General features: G+C 48.1%; 2 protein-coding genes across 6 annotated transcripts in view; one reads left to right on the top strand and one right to left on the bottom strand.

Moving 5' to 3' along the window:
• The window catches only part of ELAC2 (elaC ribonuclease Z 2), a 22,556-nt gene extending 21,169 nt beyond the window's left edge, over positions 1-1,387 (top strand). For both annotated transcript variants that reach the window (XM_039847382.1, XM_039847383.1), the window contains exon 24: positions 33-1,387. In XM_039847382.1, the coding sequence (XP_039703316.1) occupies positions 33-269 (237 nt within the window). In that variant the 3' untranslated portion in view covers positions 270-1,387. The remainder of the gene's footprint in view (positions 1-32) is intronic.
• Positions 1,348-18,102, bottom strand: part of ARHGAP44 (Rho GTPase activating protein 44) — a 175,414-nt gene continuing 158,659 nt past the window's right edge. For 3 of the 4 annotated variants that reach the window (XM_039847386.1, XM_039847384.1, XM_039847387.1), the window contains 4 exons: positions 15,111-15,320; positions 11,215-11,372; positions 7,605-7,985; positions 1,348-2,866 (listed from right to left, as the gene is read on the bottom strand). In XM_039847386.1, coding sequence (XP_039703320.1) covers positions 2,727-2,866; positions 7,605-7,985; positions 11,215-11,372; positions 15,111-15,320 — 889 coding nt within the window. In that variant the 3' untranslated portion in view covers positions 1,348-2,726. Of the gene's footprint in view, positions 2,867-5,490; positions 5,543-7,604; positions 7,986-11,214; positions 11,373-15,110; positions 15,321-18,102 lie in introns of all 4 variants that reach the window. The other variant, XM_039847385.1, reaches the window with a different exon arrangement.

Here is an 18,102-nt window from a genome sequence, read left to right as displayed (position 1 = left end):
GGTGTGTCTTCATCCTCCGTCTTGCCTTCTAGGTCTGCTTCAATGACTTCCCCACAGTGCCCAAGCTGACTGCCCCACTGAAAGCCCTGTTTGCTGGCGACATCGAGGAGATGGAGGAGCGCAGGGAGAAGAGAGAGCTGCGGCTGGTGCGTGCGGCCCTCCTCTCCAGCGGACAGGCGGGCGGCCCTGAGGACAGTGAGCCCCAGAAGAAACGGACCCATGCAGAGGATCCTCAGAGCCCACAGAGCAAGAAGGTCAGGGCAAAGTGAAAGTCCAGGAATGACCCTGAACTCAGAAGGCTCACGTCCTCCACCCCACGCACGGGCATCGTGTGCGCGCCCTTTGCCTGGCGGGAGCCAGAGGGCACCATTCAGTGGGGAAGCGCTCAGGCGGGGCCTTGGCTTGGGCTCCCAGATAAAGACTGGCCTGCTAGACGCCTCCTACAAATGGTGCCTGGCAAAGCCGCAGACAGGAGGCTGCTGAAAGAAACAAAGTAGGAACAACTGGATTTTAGTGTCAGTTGATTTTTAAAGAAGTTACATGGTAAAATGGTGCACCCATGCCTGCTCCAGCCAAGTTATTCCCTCTGCATGCCAGAGACAAGCCATGTCACAGGAAACACTGGTTGTGGATGTGAAGTCTAAATAGCCAAGACTCAAAGAATAGTATTTCCAAAGACACAGAACACAATAAAGATTCCATTTGGAACTTGTGCTTCGCTTCATCCTGGTGCCACCTCCAAGCAGGAGTCTGTCTCCCTGTGCAGTGTCACACTGCTGCCAGATACCCAATGTGCCTCGGAAGCCAGCTCTGATGGCAGCAAAGACCTTTGGAGCCTATCCCCATGGAGTCACCATCCCTCAGTAGCCTAGTTTTTTGGCAGAAGCCAAGTTGTGCTGGCCGACAACAGCAGCCTGGTTTCATGTACTCGTAGAGCTGGCTGAGCCCATGTGGTGGCTCAGGAAAATGCACCCTTCCTGTTATTCTGGGGACAACAGATTTGTTACTTGGCAGTAATGAGAACAAGAATCACTCACTGTGCCCTTCGGAGTATTGGGAAGTAGCATGTTGAGTTGGCTTCCTTGCCCTCCTTATGAGATTTAACAACGCTGAGGTTAGTGCTTGAAAATTGAGAGAAGTTTTAAAGATAAATCTAGTATTTATTTGTATATTCTTTCTACACAAGAGTATATAGAAATACTTTAAAAACTCAGCTGATGAGACATAGACTGAGGACTTGGCCTTGCCTAGCAGTGCCCTCAGGCTTCCTCCTGAGGCAGCACCTGACATTGAGACCTGTGTCCCCACAAGTTTCTTATTAAAACAAGACAATAGGCCACACTCAGGGATAATAAATCTATTTTAATAAGATTACTTTTGACAACTATTTGTACATGTATTTAAAGGTACTTTCAACCCCTGGGCTCCATTACAAATTGGGTACTGAACTGCCCTTGCCAGGAAGTGAGCAAAGCTGTTAGCATCAAAAGTTGGCAAATCCCACTGTTTGAGAAGGGTTATTTTACACTGTGTTGGGAAAAATAAGCATTTAAATTTCTCATTGTACACCTGTACATTGGTTTAGATTGAATGGCTCAAATTAAACAAATATAGATTTCATATATACAAATATTATATCATGTATAGGTCTATCATATCTATTTTAAAAGGATAAAATTTTAAAGTGTGACTTTGCATGCATGACCCAAATCTGTTCCTCACTCCCTCAATCCCAAAGTGTGACTAGGCTCCCCAGTGCCCTCCTAGCCCTCCTCCCCGAGAATGGATGGTCATGAGAAAGGACGAGTGCCTGATGTTGGTGAGCGAAGCTCGCAACACCACAGGGTCCACGGCTCCAAGGGCCAGTTTCACTTTCCTCTACGTGCTCTGGGTAACAAAGTTATTGCTATTCACTTGTGACGTCCAGAAACGAGGCACATAACTGGACCCCACGTATCTTATGAGCTGGGTGCCACTGAGAGCCTGGAGGGATGGAATTACTGTCAGAGAGCTGATGTTTTTGGGGGACATAGGAAGCTAGCTTTGTGCCCTCTGGATACCCTCAAGGTCAGTTTTTGAATTCAGAAGTATAAAATAATAAGGTAGGAATGGGAGCTTTCAGTCATACAGTGTGGAAAAATAAAACTGAGGAAGTGAAATTTTGTTTTAAGATATTTACTTTAGAGCCCATGGATTAAGGACAGCCTTGAAGGTTTTTACAGAGGCTGGCCCTCCCCTGTGCAGTAGGCAGGTCAGTGCCCAGGATCTAGTCCCACCGTAAGTGAAGGGCTCCCTGCTATCCCATTTCCCTCTGTAGCCACTAAGCTGATACTGCAAGAACTTGACGTTCGCTGTCAGTACAGGGGGCAGCTCCAGTTCTAACCAGGCAACTTGACTCTCCTTCACACTACCACCCTGCAGAGGACGTTTCTGACAGGCAAGCCCTTGGGTGGAGAGGGCTGTTGCTTGGCATGGAGGCTAAAAATGGATCAAAATAGGCACAAAGTCAAAAGGCAAAGATCAAACAAAAGGCCAAAGTTACCACCCAAAGGGAACAAACAAAATCTGCACCACCAACATTTGCCACACGTGCCAGAGATGACAGTTTTCTGTAAAACTCCAGCCTCGTGTTGGCAGTGACAGCAAAGAGCCAACAGAAAATGCTTGGCAGGCCCAAGGGTGCTCCTGGTGGTGTGTCAGTCTCGGCTCATGTATGTACACACATGTCAGAGGGCAGTGCTCTCAGACTCCTCCTCCGAGTCCCTCTTCTCAGTCACCGAGTGTCGCCGCACGTGTTCCAGGGGACTCAGGCGGAGTGTCGACCCGAGCTCTACGTGGATGGAGGGGACATCAAAGTGGACAAGATCTGGAAGTTGGCAGAGAAAGAGGTGGCTGAAAAGGGGCTTCGGCTAAGGAGATGCCGATGGCAGGTGACTACAGTCAGCGTTGGGAAGCGGCAATGGCTTGGCTACTGGAGGGCTAGCCTGTTTGAGGACTGACGGAAGCATTTTATTGCAGGGTCAGATTAGGGTTGGGCCTCTTTGCTTCTACCAAACAAGCCTATAGGATGAGCATCCAGATCTTGCTGGGGTGGCTCACAGAGGACCACTAAGACAGCTCCCAGCAGGCTACCACACACACTGCCTTCTGGACCGGTCTCAGTGACTGACAGCTTTTTGGAGATTTCAGGGTTGCATTTAGTTCCCTGAAGTCTGCAGGGACAGGGTGCAAGGCAGTGGAAAAATACCCTATTTTCTCAGCGAATGGAGAAGTCCTGCCATTCACAGAGACCTCTAAGGCTGTAAACAGTACACTTCAGGTCACTGATGGGGCAGGACTGAGGGCATCCCCTGGGACCCTGGCAGTAAACTGCTCCCCAACTGCCAGAAAACCCCAACTCTCAGCACTAGGGAAGCTTCCCATCTAGAGGTATAGCCTTCTTGAGGGCCCTGAAAGGTCATTCTTCCTAGGAGATGATCAGGAAGAATGAACCTGAGGTAACATGGCTCAGCATCTGTGGGATTTGGGGTATCTGCGAGCCAGCAAAAGCAAGTTCTTAGAGCCAGCAAATCAGCATAGTCACGGCCACGTGCAATAGGGTGCCCTGGAAAGGCTGAGCCGCTGGCTCCTGGGGGCTGCAAGAGGCCAACTGGGTTGTGACAGCTCAGAACCATGGACCCTGCATCCTTTACTCTGTCACATTACCGCATTCCTTGGCCTGCTTAGTTTTTGCCTCCACTTAGCCTCGTTGTCAACCTAGGCCAATAACAGCACTCCGTGTGACAGAGGAAGTGGTACCTAGGAGGGCTAGGAGGGGAGCAGCCTCAGGCCAGACCTGGGGGTGGTTTTTTCTGTTTGTTTTATTGTTTGTTTTTTGTTTTGTTTTGTTTTTTTTTTTTGGTAAAACAAACATTCAGCCCAAAGAATGGCATACCAAGTGGACAGACAGACATTTGGACACCATCCTAAAAGACATTATACAAACATGGAAGCTCTCTGACAAAGGTCCTTCTCTCTTACCCCACCCCCCTAACAGTCCTCAAAATGTCATCCCAGCCTGTCATTTTGCTACCTAATGGAGCAGTGGTTGGGGGTCTGAGGCTCAGCTCAGCCCCAGCCACTTGCTCCTCCTGCCCCAGAGGACATTTGCAGGCCTTTGGGCCTGCCTGTGTCCTGCTCTCACTGCTGGGGCCCATCCCTTGGGGCCTAGTGGCTGCTCCTGGCCTGGGGCCCACCTGCCCCCTGCCATGCATCATTCTGCTAGGTAAGACACAGCTTGGATTCTCTGTCACTAGAGGGAGTATAACCTTGGACAAGTTTCTTACCTCCTCTGTGTCCCAGCAGTCAAATGGGAACGACAAAGGGTGATGATGTGTTTACATGACAGCACAAATAGAGCGTGTAAAGAACCCTCAGCTGAAATGAGCTGCTCAGCTGTTGTCCTGGCTGTTCCCTTAGAGAGACCCCTGAGGAGGAAGGTGGCTCAGGTAGCCAGGGAGCAGGACTGAGGAAAAGAAGCTCCATCGACATTGCCAAGGGGCATTGGAGGAGATGGCTTGTTTCTTGTTTTGGAGGAAGCTCCAAAAGTGTCTGTTAGGAGACCTGTCTGTGGGTGCCGAATGCCCTCCTGCCATGCCTGTCACTGGTCTCCACAGGACCGCAGGCTTAGCAGCTTTCGTGGGGGCACTGGAGGGCCATCCCCTGGTTTACTCTAGCTGCCCCTTCTTACTGGGACAAAAACACCTGGTTCCTTCTGGCTTCTTTCATGTTCTTGCCTTGGATTTACTTTTAAGCATCTGCTCTTTTGAGGAAACCAGGCAGAAACTGGTATAAACGCTCCCAAAATATTGAGTTGGATAGAAAGGATCTGGCTGGCCATATATATGAGGAAAAAAGGAGCTCAAGATGAACCTAACACTATGGATTCTTCAGGATTTGCCAGTGGTCTCAGCCTGGAGGAAGGCAAGTTAGACTTCCCATCTGGAAGTGGAGATCTACAAACAGGCTCCAGGTCACTGGTGGAGGCTGTGTCCATGGCACTGGGTGGGTCCTTCATCAGGATACTTCCCTAAACCAATGTGTACATAAAGAATTATCCTTGGACACTGGGCACAGATGTCTTCAGCAGGCACTCCAGTGATGACAAAGGTGCGTCATGAAGAACAGGCATGTTACCCCTTCAATTCCAAACCACAGGGAGAGGAAAGGGGAGCTGAGACTAGATAAGGTAGGAGCAGATGAGCTCGAACCCTGCCTGGCTTTCTCCCCCATCTCCTAAGGACAAGAAAAATAAACCAAAAAAAAAAAAAAAGGCCAGTGATCCCAAAAAGCCAAATGAGCTCATGGACCCGGCAGCTCCTGCTGAGGCTGGGGAAGGCAACAGGAGGGAAGCTGCCATGCAGGTCTGAGCCACATGCAGAGTGCAGAGCCGAGAGCTGTGGCCTGGCTGGCTTGGGCGAGTGGACAGGAGGCGAGGCTGGGACCGCTTACCCTGAACATCCCCCTCACACGTATCCAAAACTGCGGCACTCATGTCACACAGCTGCAAGAACACAATGATAGGATTCGGAGAAAGGAATAAACACGATGAAACAAGAACGTAACAAAAAACTATGCCAAGTATCACAGTCAGGTGGGCCACACCAAATCATTACAGCTTCTACTCTGGCTCACAGGCCTGCACATAAAGGACAGAACAACAATCTGCTGCCAAAGAACATGAAAACAAAACAGTGTAGCGGGGCTGGGGCTGGGGGGACATTACTGATTCTAAAGGTCAGCAGTTCTTATACTGGTGCAATGGAAAGGGGGTCATTACATTTCTCAGGTGACTGTAGAGGCACTGCCTGACCTCAATGCTTTCTGTTGCCCACTTTTTGCCCTCAAATTTCACCTTGTTCTATTATCTATTTCTCCTCAGTCTTATCCACTGCTCATTCTACTGCTTCCAGTATCAAGACTACCCTGTGTCCTTTCCTTGGGGTGGATATAGAAGTTAACAAGTTGAGGTGTTGGGGAGGTGGCCCCTCTAGCTGATTCAGGGTGACCACAAGCTCCTGGGGTATGGTCATGAGCCCTGACAGTAGCAGGCCTGTGCTCTTCCCATAAGGGCTCATTCGGGGGACACAACGTCACCAACAAAAACCACCAGTGGGAAGTGGTCTTCAATGTCATGTTTCAAGGAGGAACTGCCTTAATTTTTCATAAGCCTCAGGGTAGATGACAGCAGGTGTGCCTTCAATATTAATCACATCCAAAAATAAAGAAGCCAAATCACTGAAATATTGCTCCCCGCAATACTTAAATCTCTTGACCTATTGCAAACACTTAAGTTGGACTAGGCTTTTCATAGGCAGCAAGGAGCTGAACCCCACAGGCTCATCCCTACCATTCAATCAAGGGAAAACACCATGACTCCCAGAGAAGGACGTGAGGATAAAAGCACAAGCCCCATTAGAAATCCTAGTACATCTAAGACGACATTGCTCTTTGTGTCCTTGTGGCATGTGTATGTATGTAGTGTGTGTTTGGATGTGGTAGTATGTACATATGTGTGTGCATGTAAGTGTATTGTGTAGTGTTTCTGTGTAGTGTGTGGTTTGGTTGTGGGTGCGTGCATATGTGTGTATTTGTGTGATGTTTGTGTGGTGTGTGTATCCCATCCCACCTCTGCTACTCGGGACAACACTTAGATATATATGTCCAAGCTCTGCTGCCTGGCGAGATGGAAGGCTGGCTCTATTCCAAGACACCTCGAAACTTGGCCTACCTCCCTACACAAGGAAAATACTATGCTGACTGCAGTGGCCACCACAAATATGCCCTGAGTTTCTAATCTCATGTGGTCAAAATGTCTGGGGAGATGTTTCAAAAATGTCCTCCTCTTCCAACCAACAAATGGTTTTTGCTAAATGTGGTATGTGTTTGTGATTTCATGCTTATATATTTTTTTATGGGGGAAATATCTCCATCTTTGATTTTAAATTTAAAGCAAAACTAAATTTAGCAGTTGTGGGCTTGTCCAATTAGCTCCTCTAAGAAACTCGGGACACGCATCTTTTCTGAAACTGAACCATTTCTAAATATATATTGCTAGAAATACATTTTTCTAATTAGGCTTATTTAATTAATAGGAAAAAATGTCTTTGGTTCTTAGTGTCTCTTCTTAAGATATGGGTTTGTACCTGTTTAGGTGCTTGGGCTCTATCCAAAGGAAGCCTCCATCACCTCACTTGTGCTTTGATGCCAGCTTTTCTGCAATCATAATCCAGCTTCTAGCCTCTCCTGAAGCACCACTCAAAAGAACTCAGGGCACTCAACCCCCAAATTAAGAACAGCATCAGAGCCCTAGGCCCACAGGCATTCGACTGGGAGAACCCCCTAAGAAGCCCCTCTGCAAGACAACTTGGATCCAGCCTGAGCTGCTTTCCACTGGCTTACAGGAGGCACCTAAGGAGATCCTCTAGGAAGCTACACATGGCACCAGCATAGTGATCCCACGGGAAACAGGGATTTGTTAACTGCCAGTGGCACCAGCAGTCCCTCCACTTGGCACATTTTGCTAAGGTTCATGGGAAAATCTGAGGAAGCCAAGGCTTGATTACCTGTAGACATGCTTTCCCCGGGGGACATGCCATCTAGCACAGGATGCTCCGTGGACTGCGGACTAGAGGCTGAGAGATGCACTGTGGGAGGCTGAGGAGGTGGCAGGGTGGGTCTCTGTCGGGGCTTAGGAGTGGGCCGAGATTTGGTTAAAGTGCTTGTGAAGCCGGAAGGAGAGGCCAGAGGGGGGACTGCAGCAGCCGGGGAAAGCTGGCCTGAGGCCAGGGAGTACCCTTGAGGGTAACTCAGTCCGTAGGGTGACGGGGTGCTCGGTGGCGTAGGAGACAGGCTGAGTGGGGACGGCTGGCCGGCAGACAGGTCAGTCACAGCGCCCGGCTGGCTGAAGGGGACCTTGGGTGGAACTGGCGCCAGCTTCTTGGAAACTGGAACAGAGAACACAATGCAATAACAATAACGCACAAGGTTGTTAAAGGACCCCCTTGTCCATGTGGCCTGTTAGCACACCCTTCACCACCCCCGCCCCCACCCCCAGCTCTTGCCACCATGAGCAGCCAATGCAATTTTTTCAAATTCACTCAGAACTGCAAGTTTTTAATATCTTCTAAGCTGTTCACTAATTTCTTCTCCTCTTCTCTGGATTCCTGCCATGAGCTACACACCCCCACCCCCAAACTGCAGAACAAATTTCCTATCCACAGGCAGTGACTGATTTCCTAGTGTCCTGTTACCACTTCAGAGTGGTAAAAGGTATCAGGAACACACTAAGAAACAGTGAGTCAGTGATGCAGAGTCCACCAGAGGACAACTGGAGTTCAGCTTATGACAGTGGACCCTGGACAGGATGACTGTCCTCAGAATAGGAAACTCCGACTTTTGGCTGAACCTGTCTAATGGCCCTTGGGTCCCATAAGAGGGGCATATGACCAAGTACTGTGGCCACAGAAGTCCAGTGCCTCCGTTGCTCTGGCTTTTCCCTCAATCCTGAGTCCTTGCCTCGGGGGTGTTTTTCTTTTAAGAATCCTAGTCTCTGGGTGCAAATATGTACAGATATATAGCACTGTTTTAAGTACATCATTGCCCCAACCTCCTCTGCATTGCCTTCATTTTCCTTTTTTGTTTACTTAATCATGCTAAAGGATGACAAATACATTATATCTTTAACTGAAAATGAACCAGAAAGGATGACAAATTCAAACATTCAGAAGATCTCAATGATGAGCAAACATCTTGCAAAAGCAACCAATGATCTACTAGAATTAAGTGGGGACTGGCTACGGGTAACACTAATTCTGGAAGATATTGTCCTTTAGGTCCTCAAGGAGGCACCAGGGACACTTCCCCCACCTCCACTCCCCACCCCTCCTTTGGGGAGGGCAGGAGACCAGAGAGAGATGGATAAAACCTCACAGCCATGGAGCCTTAGGCCTGGTGGAGACCTTGATGCTACCTTAAGTTCCTCTTCTTTGAGTCACTCACCATGGGGGAAGTCACTGCCATGTCATGAGACATCTATATGGCAAGGAACCGAGATTTCCAGCCAACAGCCATGCCGGTGTGCCATCTTGCAAGTGGCTCCTCCAGCCCCGTCAAGCCTTCAGATGACCCAAGACCCAGCCTACATTTTGATTCCCACCACATGAGAAACCTTGAGCCAGAACCACCCAGCTATGCTGCTCCTGGAATTCTGACTCTCAAAAACTGTGAGATAATAAATGTTTATTGTTTTTAAGCTGCTAAAAAAAAGAAAAAAAATTCTAATATTGCCTCATGCACTTCCTTGGCATGTCTTCTCAGTGTGCAGTGTGGACAAGGAAAGGACATGCTCTTCAGGGTCCCACCAACGTGGGCTCAAATTCCTATCTTGTCCTACCCATAGTATGTCCTGGGGCACTTTATTTAACCCTTCACCACAGCATTGCAATAATTAAATGGGACCATGTATATAAAGTACCATATAATTGTGACAGAATAAAATGACTTTTCAGCTCTACTGGCTGATGTGAGAATTACTCCACTGGATGAGAAGCAAATGGAGACCCCAGGCATCATTCTTGAATGTGTCTTTTCCTAAATGAACTGGAAGAGGGAGGACATAGTAATATCACCATGATGTTTGTGATAACATTTACCACTTCTGGGTAGTGACAGGACAAGGCCATAATGTAAAACTGTAGGCATACTGTCAAAAGACTGAGAGTTAAAAAAAAAAAAAAGGTAAGTGTGCCATTAGTGGGCAATGGTGGAGATGAAAGTTGTACCTTTCAAATGATGGCTCTGAGCTACTGAATATCACTTTGGAAAGGAACCTGCGTCATTCTAGTCTGCATTCCCCACATAGGCCCAATGAGCTGTGAAAAATGGAAGGCCAACCTGCTACTGGCATTAGGAAACAGACTGGCCTGAACCAGAAGTCCTGACTCCACTGGACAAAATGATGGCTTAGCTATCATACTGCCTCGGAGGGTGATACAAAGATGGCCAGGGAGCTAGCTACAGCTAGACCACAAGGAAAATCTGCTGTTGCTGGAGAAACACTCTGGAATGCTAAAATCCTACCACCACCACTGTGGCCCAACTCCTATGTCTGCAAGTGTGTCCCATGCGACCAACAGTGTCCCAAGCAGCATACTCTGATGTTATAGTTCCACATTGACCTTTCTGGAGAGGCTGTGCCTGCTGCTCTGTTACATCCTCAGAGCTCTGCTCAATAACTATTTGCAGGATGTGCAAAGAATTAATGGGAAACAGACAAGATGGAAGGGCTGGGTGAGAGCACACTTGGATAATGGGATTGCCACAGCAGCCTGGAGCCAGGAAGGCTGGAAAGCACCTGTCGTGAAGGTCTGTGTGCATAAGGTGAGCAAGCCCTGTTCCACAAATCCTGGCGCTAAAGCCATACCTAGAGGCTGGGAAGACCTGAATTGGGAACAAATTAAACAATAAGCTATTTTGAACAAGTTAAAGACTTTGCAAAGCACTGTCATAAGGTGCAAACAAACAAAAAAGATTCAGATAAGCACACACTCCTTGAAGCTCTCCATTTATGAAACATCAGCATAGAGCACATCTTTAGCTTTTGAGAGTCATTTCAGAGAGAAGAATTGGGCCTCTTACAGCGAGTTCCAGTGGCAGATTCTGGATTGAGCAGCTCAGGGGTCAGTGTAGAAATTCTCAGACCTTCTAAAACAGAAATATGGAAGGGCAGGATTCCTGTAGAAACACTCTGATTCCCTCCTCTGTTACATTCCACAAATAGCAGGGCAGGCAGCTGTGTGAGGCCCCGGTTGATGGGCAGGGCCTCCTGCAGAACACTCTACACAGCATCTTAAATGATGGTGGTAGAGCCTGGCAGCGAGCATGGAAGACACGTCATCCTGAGCAGTGATTGTGCACAGAGGTCCTGGTGTACAGGAAGCAATGCCCTATACATGTCTCTAATGAGCCCACTGTTTAAGTGAATAAACTGAGGAATAGTGATGAAATGATCCCTCTTGGAGTTGTTAACTTCCAAAACCTCTAATGCTCAGACCAGGAATGTTTCACTAAGCCATACAGTTTCTAAATATCCATGCTAAATGAGAGAAATGAGTTTTCAGGCAGCATACAGTTATCTCTGGCCTGAGGCCGATGTGCAGGGTGGTGGTGACATACCCTTCCGGAGGGTGTGAGGGCTCTGGTCTGCGGGTGGCTGGCTGGGGCTGGTGCCCAGTTGTGCACCTGGTTGTGTCCCCATACAGGGTGGCCCCTGGCTGGAAGCTGGACTTCCTTTCTGTCCAGATCCTGGAGAAAGTTCCTTGCTTTTAGAAGTGCTGAAACATAAACACACAGGAAAAAAGAGAACCCCTGAACTCACGCAACACCAGCACCAGCATTGTGGATCAAATACATGTTCCTCTGGGCCAGCGTAAGTCTGTCCCAGCTCTGGTCTGTCTCAGGCCCTTCTTAAAGTCTTCAAAAATGCCCCCAGCGGTGACCGTCCCTTTTGAGGGCTCTGATGGCCTGGGTCCCACTTCTCTCTCTATGTGGCACTCATTGCCAACTACTCCCTATGCCTTTGTTACCTGAGAAAGGGACCTGTGTCTCCCTCCAACCGGAGACCATGGAGCAATGGGAAGCAAGGGCCTTGAGCATCCCCACTCTACCCTGTGTTCAACACTGGGATCCTTGACCATTCTGAACTGGAACACCTACGTGCTCTTGCCTTTCTGTATCCACAGCATACCAGAGCAAGAGGACTTCATAGGGTCGGTGTGCTGAATGAGGGCTGATGACTCAGGCTCATCCTGATAAGCCTTACAGCCACAGCTCTCCAGCTCTCCAGCTGCTTTCCCTGAACTACCATCATGCTCCCAAGCAGGGGAGGAATTTCAGGACCCAAATTTAGTAGCAGGTCCCAGTAAATGGTAGTGTTGACATAGACCCTGGCTGTGCTCTGAATGTGGACCTGTCCAAGTCCTCCAGGCTTGGAAGTGGGAACAGGGTCAATGGTAGTGAGGGCCTCTGGAGTCTCTTGGATTGATAAAGGGACACCCTGGGTCACCAGGTCCCAAAGAGAGTTCATCTTTCACTGCTGGCTCTTTCTCAGGCATTCTCTGAAGGACTTAACTCCACTTCACAGACCAGGGATGGCGAACGAATGGCCGACTCTTCACTTCTTTCCATTCTCCAACACATCATTCAGATATTATCAATCCATCTCCATAACCACCTCCATGCATTTTTAGCATAATGTTCCAGGTAGGCCCTAGCAAATCAGAAAGGTGACCTTGGAGTTGGGAGACATCTCTCATTCTTGTTAGAACCTACCTGGATTCTGATCCTTCGGGTAAGGTGCGGGAAGTGTGGAAACCTAGATTCTTTGCAATGGTTCTTTCTTTCCCACAAAAGCAGCTACAGCCTATTTCTTCCCAAAATTTGTCTAGAAACTCCAAATATTAAATAACTAAGAATATACCATTCATTCCACTAAGCTATGGTGAAAAAGGCTTGGAGGCAGGGAAGAACCTGGGCTGAAACAGTGAATATTATCAAAGTATGGAGGGAAGGCCTCATTCAAGGTAGTAGTAAGTTCTCTCCATCTCAGGATGAGTGTTACACCACGCTTAAGTAATTCCCCAAGAGAAAAAAGCCATTTCATCAGAGGATTAGAAAGGCAACAATTCCTTTATCTATTCTGTTAATGAACAATAACAAAAAACGAGAAAACCCTTCCTTGCCTCACTCGTTGGGCATGAACTTGTCTTTCATTCTTCTTCAGGTCCAAGGTCACCAGGCACTCAGGTATCAGTGCCAAATATCACTCTACCTTTCTGTCAATCTCTGCCTCTGGCAAGAGGAAGGTGAAACGGGAAAAAAACACAAAACGAGCAAATAAAATAATAGCTTCTTATGGGGTAATAGACTCTTCTTCTTTCCTCTGGATAGACATTTGTCCAAGGAACCTAGGGCTCAAGAAGCTCATCCTCCTTTTCCCTCCCACTTGTACACTCCCTCGCCACTGCAGAAACAAGTATTTACCTACGTAGCTGGGTCCTCTCTCTCCAGCATAGGAGCAGCTGACCCAGTGGGGAGAGGTGTAGTGTAGTGTAAGGTAGTTATTAGGAGTCCTAGATGGATGAGGCATAGTTACAGTTCTAGTTACAGGACTCAATGAGCTGGGGTGCAAAGGGGCAGGAAGCCGGGGTCAGAGTTAATGCCAAGCAGAGGAGGAGGGTGCAGAGGCTGAGCCTGGCTGGAGTGAGCCAACAGCCTTGAAAGGATGAGGGGATGAGGGTCACACCTGGTAGGGAATGGGGACGGTTGGAGCAAGCCAGAGGGAGGGGAGAGCCTGCCATCCTTGGGGAGGGGGAGCAGTAACAGGAATCTAGCAACTGGAAGAAACATCATCTGGGCTGCAATTGTCCAAGAAACAGAAAAACAAACAAACAAACAAAGAGAGCAATAGAACACCCATTTGTATTGAGAGAAATCCATGTGGTGAGAGAAGAGAGAGAAGTACAAGACGAATAAGGACATTGACACCCAGAGGAAAGCTACAGGACTATCTACCCCAGGAAGAAGGGACAGTATGCTGTCTGACTGTACAGCAATGGGACTGACCTTTTAAATAATCTGAACCAGTGGGCGATGTTCCCTGCCCATGAGTGACTCTGCAAGGCCTCCCATCTATAACATTCTGGGAGCACCTCAGAGGGGAAATCTATCTCTGAGGGGCATTTTCTAGAAATACCATTTACATGCTGAATGTTGTTGGCACCAAGTCTCAGTTAGAAAATGGGGAATAAGGATGAGGTAGGTGTCTGTAAAAGGAATCTTCCCAGAAAATCTCCATTTTGTCCATTTCCTCCTCATCAGTCTCTGCCCATAGCTGTCAGCCTCTGCTTCTCCGCTGAACTCACTCTTCCTCATCTGCCTCTCTCAAGTGGGCCTGAAACCTAGTGAGTACACAGCCAGGGCTGGTATCCTCTTGTCCTGAGTTGGAGCCGTCAGCAACAACCCAAGCACATCTCGTGTCAGTCCTCCTCTCCCAAACTCTATGATTGTCCTCTTTCCCTTATTTCCCTATTTCAGAGAGAAAGTAACTTCTATTCATTAAAAGGAAGAAAGAAAGCCTGTAATTCTTTCATTTAGGGAATGGGGTGTGTGTGTGTACACATGCAAAAACTGGGTTAAAAGGTTTAGCTTCCCAAGGTCTCCAAATTTTCTCCAGCAGTGACCATGCAGGAACACTGCATCTTCTAATAACAGAATGCACAGTGGCGTCTGATTTGATGTAGCTTTCCTAGTTCTCTGAATGGTTGAGAGTAGATAGAAACAGGCAAAGTCGCTTTGCTGTGCAATTCCCGCTTCTACAGTCCCCTCTGACTGTGCCCCTTTTCCAGGAAGGACCAAGTACAGCCTCTTTCCCTTGTGATGCTGGGTATGACTATGTGCCTTAATTATCTGTGAGTATTTGCTCACTGGAATGTGTATGCCTTAAGAGCCCAGATTGTATCTTTCATGTCTGGATGCACACAATCCTCCATAAATGTTCACTGAACTAGTGATGGAATGAGCTTGTTTTCTCTTTTTTCTTCTCTTAAAAGAATGGAAATAGGATTGTATGGCTACAGCAAAGTTCACACCCATGCTGGCACAACGTGACCTTCACTCCTTCCCTGATTTGCACCCATGTTAGCAGTAAAAATGGCCCCTATGAATCTAAAGGTAGAGGAAAGGAGAGATACTGAAATATTTAATTTCAAAATAGGGAAGTTATAATGGCTTTGGAAGGGGAAATGGAGAACTGGGAACTGAAATTCCTCACATCGCTTCAGCAAGCTGCCACCTGATAGGTTTGCTATTTGCTTGGGGATGCTATTCTTGGGAAGCCTGGCCTTTATCTGATAATCCAGGGAGCTGTGAATGACTTACTGGGTGCCAGCATGATGCAGAGAGCCAACACAAATGCTTAGAAACAGAGGGAAATGACCAAATCCAAGAGGGCTGGAGTGAGAGCAGCAAACCCCGCCACCCCCTGCACTGCAGGCAGCCTGCCTCAGGCTTACCTGGTTCGCTCAGGCCCGGGCTGGAGGCCCAGGCTCGATGGAGAAAGCGAGGGCACCATGGGGTCGTCCGGGGGCTGCTCTGGAAGAGGCGATGGCAGCTCTGCGGGCGGGGCAGGGGGCTGCATGGAGGGTGGGGCACACGACCCTTTCCGGCCAGCAGAGGAGCCTCTTCGAGCCACCCAGGATGTGTCCATCACCCTCACGCCCATGCTGGTGAGGGACACAAAGAAACGTGCTTATCCACATGTGACAGGCGACGGGCTCCCTCCCCCACAAAGCAGACACATTCAAGCACATCAGTGTTAGGAGAACAGTAGCGCAGCCTTAGCACCTTCCTGGGCCCAGGGAAGCGAGGCATTGGCAGGGCTCCACTGACAGGCGACGCTTGGAGCATCCTGGCTGCCCTGTGCAGGCCTCGTCTAGCGGCCCTGGCACAGCTGGCTGCTGTGCTTCCACCCTCTGCCAAAGCCAGCTGATCTTTCAGGGCAGAATGCAGCCTCTCTGCGGGGTACTCACTCCTCCCAAGTGAGAGGTGCAGGTGGGTGGGATAGGGACACGGGCAGCATGGGACTAGAACATGGCACCAACCAGCAGGAGATATCTAAATATCCGTCCTTCTTTATGTCACTTGCGGTCTAGAGCACAGGGCTGAGTCAAGATTCCTGTGCTGGCCCTCTCTGCAGGCCACACCCACTTGTCTACACTGCAGGGAAAGGGCAGATCATGCCTATGGTCACTCTCTGCTCTGATTCCATTTTAATGATGGGAACACAGAAGGCTTCGAGTAAGTCGGCCAAGCAACCAGACACGGCACATTCACCCTCTGGCAGAGCTCACTAAGGCATAGCTCACTTAATTTTCAGAGATTGAACATGGCCTGTAGCTACCCGAAGATACTGTACCTTTGGATTTTCCTAAGGCTGCAGGGACAGAAACATACAGATATTAGTGTCAAAAACAACTACGCCTTTCTTTGGACATACAGGTTGTCTCTTGTCAAGGTCAGGGTCTCAGTATAGGGCTTTTATTGTCCCAAGAAATTGTTTCAAATTTGTTGATCTCTTAGTTAAAGTGACTCTTCTATTTATTTGTATGAGTGAAAAATCTTCTACCAAGCTTATAGACAAATACAGAGAGAAGCTGAAGAGTAGATGGTATGTGTAGAGGTGGGGATGGTCAGGAGAGGGCAAAGAAAGGGAGAAGAAAGACTGATGGAAGTATGGCAGTCACCTGATTGCTTCTAAGTTCCATAATTTAGAAGGCGGTTAGTTCCCTTTCCTCTGGTCTAGGAGGTAATTGGTTCTGTGGTATGTAGTCAAGGCCTTCACTAAGGCAAGAGCTAATATTTCTAGTATGAAGGGAGACATAGACATTCACACAGGGAGGAAACATGTGCTCCCAGCCAGTCTGTCTCCACCATGTACATGCACAGTGGGTCTGCGGATGAGGGTTTCTGTGTGATTATTCCCACCTCTTACTCTCACCCACACTGGTCAGAAGCACAGATAGTACAGCATAAAATCCTGACCACCTAAAAGGTTACATTCACCTTATAGAGACACAGCAAGATTTTCTTTTTAAAGGGTTCGAGTTTGGAGATTGCTTGTAGCAAGTGGGATTTAGATTCTCTAGGAAAATAAGCATTGAGATGGAGCCTGCTGTGAGATGCACAGTGGAGAAATGGTGCTAAAAGCTGAGTACACACTGAGATGGGGACAGCTTCCTGACACTCTTTCCTCTGTAAGATACCCAGAGACTTTGTTATGTCTAATGTAATTGTTAATTTTTCTCATCTTCCTTGGATGGCTCTGAGGCAGCACCTTGGGAGGTGGGGAGAGGTTGGTCTCTTTCCAGGACCCGCTAGCTTTCAAGTCATCTTGGGTCTAAGGATCCTCCAGCAATAAATAAGCACCTCCTATAGGAGATCCAGAATCTGCCTTGGAGGCCACTCAAAAGACTGGGACAGGGCCAAGTCGCATCGTCTGATATTTAAAGTAGGCTGTGAGGGGGTATCGAACTATATTCTTGGGCTTCAGAATTTATCAGGATGCAGAGCAAGAGGCTTAATATTCCACTGTGGGGAGGGAACTGACACCACTTTTTTTTTTTTTCGCAGTGGTTGGCGAGGATGGCAGGCATGCAAGATGTTTCTCATGGTGCTCCACGGAAGGAGCCCTAAAAGATGAAAGCCTCACTCCATTTTCTCTTCCTTACCTGATTCTCTTTCACTAAGAAAGACCTTTTCCATTGGTGTGGACCAGGGGGAAAGGGGAGGCATGGGCTTTGGGATCAGGGCTGGTGGGGCGTGCCTTCTACTTCCAGTGGCATCTTCTAGCATCAGCAGCCTTAGATGCCAGGCTACTCTCCTAGTTTACTAAGTGAAGGAGCCGGAGCAGGGAATGCGTATGGACAGAATGAGACCTGCTAGGTATCGGTGGCAAAATGTCAGTCAGCAACAAAAGAAATAACAGCTGAACATCCACTTCTGCTTTTACAGAGAGACTGCTGTGCTGCATGTAATCACCACTCTCCCATCTGAAATTGCTTTCTTATGGGAGGCAGCATCACATGTTCACAGTGAACACACATCAAATGTCCACTGATATTTTCAAAAAGTAAGGAGTTAGGGTAAGGATAAAAGTTAGGGGAAGGAGATGAGGAGCAGGGAGTACAGAGTTCTCACCTGCTCATCATCAGGCTCCATGTGGGGTAGGCTAGGTAACAAATCTTCATCTTGGCAAAGCAGTCTCATTGATGTGAATTCTGCCTTGTTTAACTCTTCCCAGTCTACCAGGACCTTACATTTGCGTGGAACTTATGTAAACCACACTTTGTATTTTTCATGAGATTGTATAATGGAATAGGTTCTGGAATGATCCAAGCCTCACAACCTAAGCTAAACCATTCACTGACTCTGTGGAACTCTTTCCTCATCTACAGAATAAAGATAAGACTTCCCATCCAACTTCCAGTATTTCCATGAAGGAATTTT

This window comes from Pteropus medius, unplaced genomic scaffold (assembly GCF_902729225.1).
Source record: "Pteropus medius unplaced genomic scaffold, Ma_sr-lr_union100, whole genome shotgun sequence".
In the NCBI taxonomy this organism is placed as follows: domain Eukaryota; kingdom Metazoa; phylum Chordata; class Mammalia; order Chiroptera; family Pteropodidae; genus Pteropus; species Pteropus medius.
Note: the sequence above shows the minus strand (reverse complement) of the source record. Positions and strands in the feature narration are given on the sequence as shown.